The 11,654-nt window shown below is 35.1% G+C and overlaps 2 protein-coding genes across 2 annotated transcripts; both read left to right on the forward strand.

Annotated features, from left to right (window-relative positions):
• Window positions 1–2,419: 2,419 nt before the first annotated feature.
• On the forward strand, window positions 2,420–3,647 carry LOC136238005 (uncharacterized protein PF3D7_1120000-like). Its single transcript, XM_066028344.1, has 7 exons — window positions 2,420–2,568; window positions 2,618–2,672; window positions 2,988–3,091; window positions 3,150–3,221; window positions 3,279–3,368; window positions 3,424–3,465; window positions 3,516–3,647. The coding sequence occupies exons 1-7, from the start codon at window positions 2,503–2,505 to the stop codon at window positions 3,645–3,647; spliced, it is 561 nt and encodes a 186-aa protein (XP_065884416.1). The 5' UTR covers window positions 2,420–2,502.
• Window positions 3,648–5,627: 1,980 nt separating this feature from the next.
• Window positions 5,628–10,124, forward strand: LOC136238085 (putative olfactory receptor 10D4). The gene is made up of 5 exons (XM_066028445.1): window positions 5,628–5,681; window positions 5,782–5,843; window positions 5,892–5,952; window positions 6,050–6,184; window positions 9,120–10,124. The coding sequence occupies exons 1-5, from the start codon at window positions 5,628–5,630 to the stop codon at window positions 10,122–10,124; spliced, it is 1,317 nt and encodes a 438-aa protein (XP_065884517.1).
• The last annotated feature ends 1,530 nt before the right edge of the window (window positions 10,125–11,654 follow it).

Genomic DNA, 11,654 nt, shown 5'->3' on the forward strand with positions numbered 1-11,654 from the left:
TTTATAGAAAATTTTCAAGAATTGTTCAGGAAAGTCTATAGGAAATTCCCTACACCTGTACAGTATGCTGTAGCTTTCTTGTTCAGGAAATTTTAATAATTATTCTTCCATTGCAAGTTAGCACAGCAAAGCATTGAACCCTGAACAATTTGATTATCAAGCTAATGGTTTGACACACACCGTGCACAACACAATGCACATTTACTATACATGGGTAACATTATACATATCAGATGCACACACAATTATAGCCATCCAATCACTGTTAAAGAAAGGATTTCACATGAGACAAAGAAAAATCTACAGCTCATATACTGATATGCACAACCTTACATTAAAGAATCAAATGGTCTTCACTGAATGCTTAAAATGAATTCCTCAAAATTACCTCTTGAATTTGTGAGGTCAGTTAAAAGATATATTATCTTTTATCTGCCAAGAGCATCCATGTAAAGTACAGTACAAATGAACCCGTATGGATTCAAGTCGGTATTGAAGCACTTTTATGGTTCATGTATTAAAGAAAGTATATACAGTAGGTGCTTTGTACATTTGTGCTATAAATTCAGTTGAGTTTAAGCCTATTTCTTTTACTACTGTATTGACTTGATGGTAGCTGCTGTAGAATGGATAGATCAAGAAAGCAAAGGAAAAATCGCTTTTTCTCCTTGCCAAATATTCCACTGAATTCCACTCAACCTGGAAGAAAACCACTGCCTGCTAGAGAGCAAGACAAGCCTTTCTACAAGTAAGCCACATACTAATAATACTGCACAGCTTCAAATGACACTACACCTATGCAGGGTTGTGTATCCACTGAGGAACAGAAAGTAAACGCTATCTGTGAAAGTGAGTGTGTTGATAATATGGGTATACTTTATAGGAAGTATGGAATTGGAAGTGATTGTAATTCAGCTCCTAATGCTGAGGTACTCACACATTCTGTACTGCTAGTAATGACCATATCATTATAGTACACAGTGACTGGACGAGGGTACACTTTCACAAGACACAACAACAAGTTAACAATGAACATCAACTCTGATGTTTTCTTTGATGACAATCCAGTGCCATCTAAGCAAGCATTTCCTTGTCGTACTATACTAAGGAGACAAGCACCTTTACCCCCAATAAAGAATCCTAAAGAGCAAAAGTAAGAATTCATGTCAGTAATTCTGTGATCTCTTGCAATAGTAAAGTGAACAGAATTATGTACTTTGATCTTTAGCACAAAAGTTTCATATGCCATGCTGCAACAAAGACTTGAAGAAAGGTACAAGACAATACTACAGTAGCTATGATGTTTTCTATAAATCATAAATCCTCCGCAGCATACAATCACAAGAGAAGTTACATCAAGATTTGATCAGGGTAACAGTGAAGTTAGAGGAGAGAAAGTATAAACAACAAATCCAGGAGATGAAAGTTTGTTGACTTGTATTACAGTATGTGACTGCATCATGATACTTGTTAGATGATTGATCAACATGACACTGAAATCAAAGAAATAATAGAAAAGCAGAAAAAAGAGAGAAAGTGAGTAACATACCTTATGACATTTACGTAAGATAGTGCTGTAGTTACAAGCAAAATATATTCTCTAGAGAGTTAAGTGAAGCTCACATGAAAGAAATTACGAAACTCAATAGCCAACATGATACTAAGGTCAGGAAACGACACTTTGTAATTTGTGACTGAATTTTGGAAAATCACCCTTATGGATACATTTGACACATTAAATATTTTTGAAACACAGCATTGCAAATTAAATTCCTACCCATTTAGGGGTAGAAAAATCACAGATACCTTGAATTACAAGAAAATTTTTAGAAATATTTGAAAAGTGTCTTCTGCTATTAACACCACCATGTTAGTTTCAAAAATTCTAGATGTAACCATAATAGTGTTTTCCTAAATTTGGTCCCATTTAGCTATGTGTGGTATTATTAACTGACTATATACAAAATCCTGCATAATTAATTCCTAGAGTCAAAAGTGAAGGGAATATGCACAAAGGAAGGCCTTTGATAGGTGTTTTAAGAAACTGTTTTTGGAACATTGAGAATTCTAGACTTCAAGCTGTCACCTCAGAAATCTATACTTTGGAATGTGGGTAGCTATATTTTTCTCAAGACAGTTATATTAGGTTGATGGCTTGACAGCAGCCATGTATTTTCCCTACAATACAGCTGCATCAATTACTCTAAAGGAAAATTTTGCAATTGTGAGGATGAAAGCTATTGAAATACTGCAACAAAACCCTAAATTATCAAGCCTTTATTTTAAACAACTTTTAACTTTGATAATAATGATAGTAGGATCCTATCTTTTCTTTCAATTGCCCACCCAAACTGATATGGTATAGTAGTACTCCTACAGTATATGCATCACAAAGTGTGCACCATTAGTTGTAATACTACGTAATATCCTTAGGTAGATGATGTCAAAACTGAAGCAGCTCACAGACAATTGCTGCTGAGAAATGAAATACAGAAAAAAGAAATGACAGTGAAACAGGACAAGGAAAAGTCAAAATTTGACATAGTGAAGAATGTGAGAAGGAAAGAGGTAAGCTTAGTGTACATGTCAGTATCACCTACAATGAACATTATTACAGGAAGAACTAAAGTTACTTCTTGAGAAAGCTATTGAAGATCGAAAAATCGAACTATGTAAGTCTAGTAATGTGTTGTGTGTGCTTGTGCATCATGTGTGCGTGTGTGTGTGTGTGTGTGTTGTGTGTGTGTGTGTGTGTGTGTGTGTGTGTGTGTGTGTGTGTGTGTGTGTGGTGTGTGTGTGTGTGTGTGTGTGTGTGTGTGCGATTATTGGCCATGTAGCTATATACAGTAAAAGTGGTGTAATGTGCACATACAGAAAAAGTATACTTATTTATTTAGTTGACTAATCTTAAAGCTATATAGTTGGAAAACACTTGAATGGTATTCTTAGAATTGCATTAAACATGCCACTGGTTGTTGTATGTTTAGCTAACAAAATGAATCAGATGGGGTTAGCACAGATCAAGGAAATTGAGAAAAAATATGAATGTATAATTGCTGACAAGGCAACTAAACATCAACAGGACATTGAGGTACAGTCATATATATAACTATATTCTGTGACTATGTAACTTGTCAAATGCACAATAGAAATTATTCAAAAAATTTGAAAGTAGCTCAAGAAAGGAAGAGGAATTTACAAAAGTCGCAATGTTAGTGAAGGTATCAAAAGGCTATTACTCTGTGTGTATATTGCATTTAAGACATAATTATTATTAGGATGCAGAAATGGAGATTGAACAATTAAAACTTGAAAAAGCTGATATAATCAACCAGAAAGGAAAAACTCAAGTAAATACACAGGAAGTGGTATGTATTAATAAGTTAATTTTTCTATCTCCCCTAATGGCATATTAAATTTCAGGTAGATGAGCTGAATGAATACAAACAGAAGTTTGAAGCTGAGGTGGATATTTATGTGTATCTGTTTCCTTGTTGCACAGTTTCCTGTAATAGGTTGATAAGGTCAAGAGAAGGTACTGCAATACAATTAGTGAACTGATCAATGAAGCTACCCAACTGAAGTATGTCATAAAGAATATGACCTGTGTACACTGTGCAACTTTATGTAATATTGTCCTTATTTAATGACTACTGAACTCTTGTACCTTTTAGGCAGATGTTAAGTAGAAAAACAGAAGAAATAACTGAACTGAAAATTGAAGAAGAAAGAAGGGCTAGAGAAAGCTTATTCAGAATTCAGAAGGTGGGTATTTATAAAGTAGAACGTTTAACTCCAGTATAATGTACACTCAGTCCATGCTTCAAGCTCGATTTAGTACTGCCTTGCCAACAACAGCTATAGCTGAAGATAAAGTAAATGAAAGTCAAGAAAGTATTTCATCAACTGAAGATGAAAAATAAACACATCACCAGAAAATTCATCTAAATATCACTTTGAGTGCTTATACAACAGATTTACCATAGCTGTAACTTATCAAATATTTGTGGTTTACATTTATTATGTACATTATCAACTCCAACTACTGCTGCTGCTACTGCTGCTGTTGCTGCTGGTGCCACTGCCGGCTGTACAAGGGAGAAGCATAACAGGTAATAATAAGAGAAGGAGACTGCTGCTGCTGCTGCTGGTGCTGCTGCTGGTGCTGCTGCTGGTGCTGCTGCTGGTGCTGCTGGTGGTGCCACTGCCGGCTGTACAAGGGAGAAGCATAACAGATAATAATAAGAGAAGGAGACTGCTGCTGGTGCTGCTGGTGCTGCTGGTGCTGCTGGTGCTGCTGGTGCTGCTGCTGGTGCTGCTGCTGGTGCTGCTGCTGCTGCTGGTTTACAACTGGCTCATCTGTCATGCTGCTTCTGTTACACTTGAAATACTGGTATAGTCTACAGCAAATTCCTAGTAAGGTTGTTACTTTACACTTAATTAGTTTATTATACAAAACATATAATAAGTGAATATAATTCAAAAGCTTCCTCACATTACACCTTTCCTTTTTACTACAAGCTCAAAGCATATTCTGACTTTGTACACTACAGTGATTCCTCTATGTAGAACCTTTATAATACCTTATAAAATGTGTGCATTACAATTTTTATACACTACTATGGATAAGACATGGAACAGAAAGATAGTCTCTGGTCGCCCATCCTCTGCACCAAACATGGTGCTGCATTACAACTCATCATCATACTCAATTTGTTTGTCAGCCAGTAAACAGCAGAAAAGATCACATAATAGGTAAGCAGGCAAAATGATAGTTATATAGTACAGATATAGTACAGGCCTTGGGATAGTTATTGGTTTTAGTAACTATAGGTATATATATAGGTACTGTACATATGCATGTTGGCCAGTGAAGTGTATTAATTTTTACAGGCGGTCATGTACAACAAGGAGTACAAAATGTACAAATGACATGCACATTATTCAGCCAACCAACTGCAGAAGTGCAGATGTTAATTCTAAGGTATGTACTACTGAAAAATAAGTACTGCTCAATTAACTAATGATGATAATAACAGCATACAGGGATTGGACATACAAGCAGTTTCACCAATAACAAATTAAAAGTGAACAGCAAGGCTGCTGTAAAGTTTGGTGATAAAGTGGCACCTGCAATTGACTCCAATTCTGCAGGACAAAACGAATCTTTATTAACACTTAAATCGAATTCTTTAAATCTAAGGTGAGACACTTCTTTGAAGCTATCTACACCTACACTTTGATCATTATAGTGCTGTGGTCTCTGATATTTCATTTCTTGAAGACAATAGGTATGAAATTGTTGTGCAAATGTATTGAAATTATTGGGTCAATGAAAAATCCTTTACTTGATTGTGATGATCTTTCTGTAAAAACCATTTAGTTTGACTAAACATGACCATATGCACAGCAGTCACGCAACTACAATATACATAAGGTGTTTAACATATGAATCACCTTAAGCCTAATGTCCCAATTAGGGTATTATAAAACTTTGAGGCTCCAACAAAGCTTGTTACTCACACCTATAAATGCAAGCAGTTAGCTAGTTCCGGCTTTCATGCACTTTTTATCATGACCACAATGATAGCACACAAGTAAAAGAGCTACATGAAGTTGTTGCTAAGATGGTGGTCAGAATGGAAGAGCAAACCTGTGACCAGCAAATAAGAGAAATGAAGGTAAGAGGTATAATGCATAAGTAATCTCAAAAATGATGTCATTGAAATGAAACATTTAAACTAAAACTTGGATTTATATATGTATGTACATGATATGTAGATAAACAAATATTATGAAGAGATGACGAAAAAGGAAGCAAAATTACTGGAGAAACAGATAAAGTAATCCAGGGAATCATAAGATATTGTTTTAGTTATTACTACCTTTAGAGAACTAAAATTAGCACATCAACAAAAGATGACCAAGTATAAAGCTCAACACACCACTGAGGTAATGAATAATTACAGTACGTGTGTCACTATCCCTCTGCAGTATGGCCTAGTTGTTATGTCATCCAGTATATTAAACATTTTCTATTTAATATCAGTTAGCTAAGCAGCAGAGTACTGCTGCTAATATGCAAGTGTCACTGAAAGCAATAATTGCTCGCCATGAAAACTTGATAAAACAAAATCAAGAAAAGTACAGACACAATATTGTGAAGATGAAAGATACTAAAATGGTAAACACATTAACCTATGTAAAAAAAAAAACTGATGGTTTGATGCATCTCTTTATGGATGGAATTGAATGAAATTCATACTGCAAATATTCAAGAAATAAAAAAGACCTTAAGTAAGCAGAATACAACTAACTTTGCAGGATATACTTATGTAATTGTACACTTTATTAACAGTTAATGAATCTGATAAGGAAGAAAAACAACATAAAACTGAATTGATGAATCAATACAAGTGTATTATGGCTGATAAAGAAACAAGGCAAGAAATTGATATTAAAGTGAGGACCAATTTAATTCTCGGATAAGTGAAGTGTTTGCACACGTATACAGGAAATGCAGTTGAAGTTTAATAAAGGATTACAGATAGAAAGGCAGCTAACAGAAAGCACAACTTTATTAGAGGTACTAATTATACATAGTTACGCGACATGTTCATAATGGGCTATTGACGGGAGTTTGTAAAAGGCGGAATAAGGAATAGCGGAATAACGCCCGCTATTGACATACATTGCAGAGTGGAAAAGAAGACATATCACAACTGATTACTGAGAACAGAGCAAAATTTCTAAATCTCCATGATATAAACACACACCTAAAGAAACTTGTGAGCTTTATGTAAACTAGTAGTACATACACGTAACCAATTTTTGGATATAATTTGAATAATTTACATAGAAAAGGAGATAGATGAATATGAACAGCAACTTCAAGTTGAGGTATGTAGTTGCATAATGCATATAGCTGTACTATGGAGACAATGCAGCTTGACAAGGTGAAAAGGAAACATGATATCACAGTGACTCAACTAACAAAAGATAGAACTGATCTCAGGTGACCTTAATGCATTAGATAATGAAATGTGTACATTTTACCATAACTTTGTAGGAATCAGTTACTGTCTACAACTGATGGGATCTCAAAGATTACAGTTGAGCAAGATAAAAGAGTCAGGAGGGCTTACTTAAAGGTTATGCAAAACATGTCTAGTATATCACATATCTTAAAATGCATATACAATAGCTATTCCCTGTATGTTTGCAACTGGAGCCTTGCTTCAGCATTTTAATGTTTTTCATAACAATAAAGATACAACAAATACAGTATTATTTCAAAAAATATTAATATCTTAAAAATCACTCCCTGCATGTAACTTAAACTGTAGCTATAGCTTTGTTCAGTATGTTCAATGTCATGCATACTTTATAGGCAACTATCGAAGGCAATATTAAGAAAAGACTACAGAGTATGCTAAAATCAAGTGATGCATTGGTAGAGAAAGAACTGAAACTTGACAAAAAGTCTGCCACTTACCCTGCCAAGAAAATTAAATAAATTAACATCAGCACCATGCATGCTGTACACAGCTGTATATACTACTGCACTTGACTATGTATACCTATATATTGGCCACTGTATTTATATATGCTACTGCTGTATATACTAATGTACAATAAAACAGTAATCTTTATAGTATAGTGTGGTATTCACCAAATCAACACATGTTTATATTTATTATTATTCATGTTTTTACACCTTGAGTTAACATGTTTAAGTAACTATTCCATACACTTCAGGGATGGCAGAGAAGGATGGGGGGGGGGGGGGGGGGGGGGGGGTGGGGGAGCATGCCCCTAGAACCCTTTATAGGTCCACTACCCACTGGATTACTAATATGAGTGCCTCAAGATCAATTGAGAGACATACCCTATAGAACACAGTTGACCTGTCCATTGGATTCAGAATTGTTGCGAATGGTTCCACTCCCCAGACTTGCTTTCTTTGTAGTTTAATGTACATGTGTCCTTAAGAAGCATATGCATTCTCCTTTAGTTACTGATTTATATGTAGAAGGGGGATTGCAGGAGTTACCATGTACATGTATGTATTTATTTCTTGTACTCTCTTCAACATTCCTTGCCATGGCCACATAGGTGTTAATTCATTAATCCTGTTTAGTGGTTGCATACTTGCATGTGACCAAGGACTCATTTATGCATGCTATAGTGTGCTAAGACATGTCAAGCTCCTGGATAAGCCTAGTTACCCCCCCCCCCCCCCCAAAAAAAAAGTTGTCTCCTCCCCTGATACACCCTAATGAGTTTATTACATATATGTCTTGGGGGCAATTTATGTAAGTATATATCAATGCATTATATAAGAAATGTAACTATGTACGAAAGGGAGAAGCAAGTTTAAGAACACTGTTTACACGTGGTTAATTGCCATATACCTTTTGGCAACCTTACAGTGCTTATCACTAAACTCACTGTGTGGTATGTATATCACTGTAATGGAGAAATTTACAGTTCTTTTAATAATTACTACTGTATATCAGGAAATTTCCACAGGGTATTTTTTGTGGATTGGTTTCAATCTGCAGAAATTTCTCCTTTGAAATGTGTAGTTCAGTCAAACTGGCATCGTTTAATGCATTAAACATGCAGAAGAAGTGAAAATTTTCCCCATCGAAATTTTCAATAGTCATTTGAGAAATATTTCCCCCTTGAAAATATCCCACTATATGATGTTTGATATAACCTACACTGAAAGCAGCCATGCATCATTCCTTTCATTCTACATGTCACTAACTGATACATTTTGAAGGTGTCACATCCCTCAAATCAAGGGAAATAGCATCAACCAAAAAAGCTGTTTTTCATCTATGCCTTGAGAGCACAATAAAACACACATGGTGCAATGGTACGCATGCCTTGTATTTCAATACATCAATAGTAGTGTGAGATGATCACCAATTGCATGTGCACATGGTTAAGGAAATTGTGCTAAAAGTCAGCATTTTACATTAAAAACCAATCACCTTGCCATATATATTTTTTGTCACTAGGTACAGTTGTGCTTTAAAGTGTTGTATATAGTATTGTTGATGATGGAGGAAGTAGATCACATTCCCAGTTCTGGTTCAGGTACTATTTAGGATACCAATGATGAACCCACTACCATACCAGATTATGCTTTGCCAAGCTTTTTGATCTACCTCTCATTGGGGTTCAAGCTGATTACCACAATGATCATCTTGCTAATGGCCGGATTGGTATTAGCCACTATCAAGACTACAAGGAGATTAAACAAGCCGCACAATATCTTTGTGGCTAATTTGATGGTAACTGACATAATCCTTGCAGTAATCAGTCTCTTTCAGCAAAGTGTTATGATGGTTGGATTTATCACTGGAAAAGGAGACTTCATCCCATGCAATGTCTTCCATTATCTTTTATCCCCAGCTGTTGAGATGTATTTCACGTTATTTTTGATATCTGCTGATAAGATAATAGCAATAGTGTATCCCTTAAGATATAAGCAGATTATGACACCTCATGTTGTAGTGTATGCCATAACTGCATCATGGGTGCTAGCATTTGCCATTTTCATTCCCAGGCTATTTAATAATGATGGTTACAATAAGGTAGCTGAATATGGTGTTTGCTTAACTATCAAAAACTCGTCTTTGCTGGGAAGAATAGTTTACCAGGTGATACCAGTCCTTATGAGCTCAGTACCAGCATTGGTTATTGATATTTACTTGGCAATAAAAACTTACAAGGTAAGAAAGCAAATTGAGAAGGAAACTAGATTATCAGGCTTTAGTGATCACCTTAAAAATTTAAGGCAAAGGCAAATCACTGTTAAGAGGCACCTTAAGCCAATGATAACATTGCTTGTGGTTGTTCTGAGCAATATATGTACTGGTTTACTCATACCATTGCTTTATATTCCGGTAAGATTTCTGGACACTCCTGTAGCCTATGAAAAGTTTGTGGAATTGGTTGCTATTGCAAATATTGGCTATATCATAATTCTTACACAGCCATCTGTGTATGGACTGTATTTCAAACAAACCCGTGAGCCCCTGCGAGCACTACTACAGAATGTTATTTGCGCATGCAAGTGTGATTCAGCAGTTGTAACACCACAACCATAGTAAGAATGGCAACGCTTACTTTGAGAACTAGTAAAACTGTACACACACCAGTATTATCAAGCCTGTACATGTTGTATAGTAACAACATAATAATCATGACTATTATGTAACTGTATACTTTACACTGTAGTATGATATTGTATGTCAATAAATGCTGTAAAGATATTTCATGCTTATTTTATTTCTTCTTATTTATTATAACTTTGCTGTAGATATTATTCATCCCATTTAATTGCATATATATACATAATTATATACATTTGCTGCTTACATATCACGGGATATGGCGGGATATGGCCTTAACATGATAGTTTTCTTGGGACCTACGTACTTGGTGTAATGAAGTGGTCTAAGTTGATTTACATTTTATCATCCAAGGTTTCTCAAAATGGGATGTGACTTTCATGAATACAGTATGATGATGCTACTGTATGCATTAAAATCACTGTAAAAGGCATAAGCTTAATTATGCACAGTAATAATTTATACATTGTTTATAGTTACAAGTTACTAAACATGCCTACCGTAGCCAATGTATATGTATTCTTTTTGAGAAGAGAGTTTCCCTAGGCCTCATCCTACTCATCTCAAGTGAAACCAGACTCTACTAGCTAGTGGAGTGAATGCCATGCTATTGGTTTACAGTGTGAAGTACTTGCAACTTGTGAATGCATGGCAGTTTTATTAGAGTATATTGCTGCATTGTACAGAGTATCTTATATCAATCCTTATTCAGTGAAATGGATAGGAACATGGTTGTGACCTCCATTATCATGTCTATACTGACTACTGACTGGGCCTGCAAAAATAAGGCATGTAGACATACTACACCCCATCACACAACAGATAGTAGTGGAGTAAAATATCTGCATTCTATAACTTGTATTATATAGCCAATTCAATGAGTAATATGAGCTGAAAATGTCATGGCCATAGTGTAATTGTAACAAAAGTTATGAGCAATCAAAGCTTGAAAAAGTAACACATTTTATCTGCCCATATGCCTTATTTTCACAGGCCCAGTCACTATTATTATTATACTAGCTGTTAATCTTTGAGCATTTTATGCTGAATTATTCAAGTGATCATGTGGTGATAAAAATAATTAATTAATAATGAATGAATAAATAAAAGTTTGGTGCAATCTTGAAATATTCAAGTTGGAGCAATATCAAGTGTACATGAATTATTGGCTATACTGAGGTGACATCATGAATGGAATATTTAGTATCCACTTAGCTATGTACATGTATAGCTATTGTTTCTATAGTTAACAAGCTAAATGTTAAATAATAAAGATTTAAAAAGTATCAACATTGTCAGTTTCCACAAGGTGGTCGGGTAAATGATTCCATAGTTGGATTGCTCTTGGGAAAAATGAGTACATGAAAGAATCAATTCTTGACGGTAGGTGTAGCTGCTACTACGGGTGAAACTAGGGACTTTATGAAATATATGATCATAAGGGATATCTACATACTGATTGATAATTGAAACATAACTATAGTTGAATTATCTCTTCACCTCTCC

Source organism: Dysidea avara, chromosome 1 (assembly GCF_963678975.1).
Source record: "Dysidea avara chromosome 1, odDysAvar1.4, whole genome shotgun sequence".
NCBI classification, from domain to species: domain Eukaryota; kingdom Metazoa; phylum Porifera; class Demospongiae; order Dictyoceratida; family Dysideidae; genus Dysidea; species Dysidea avara.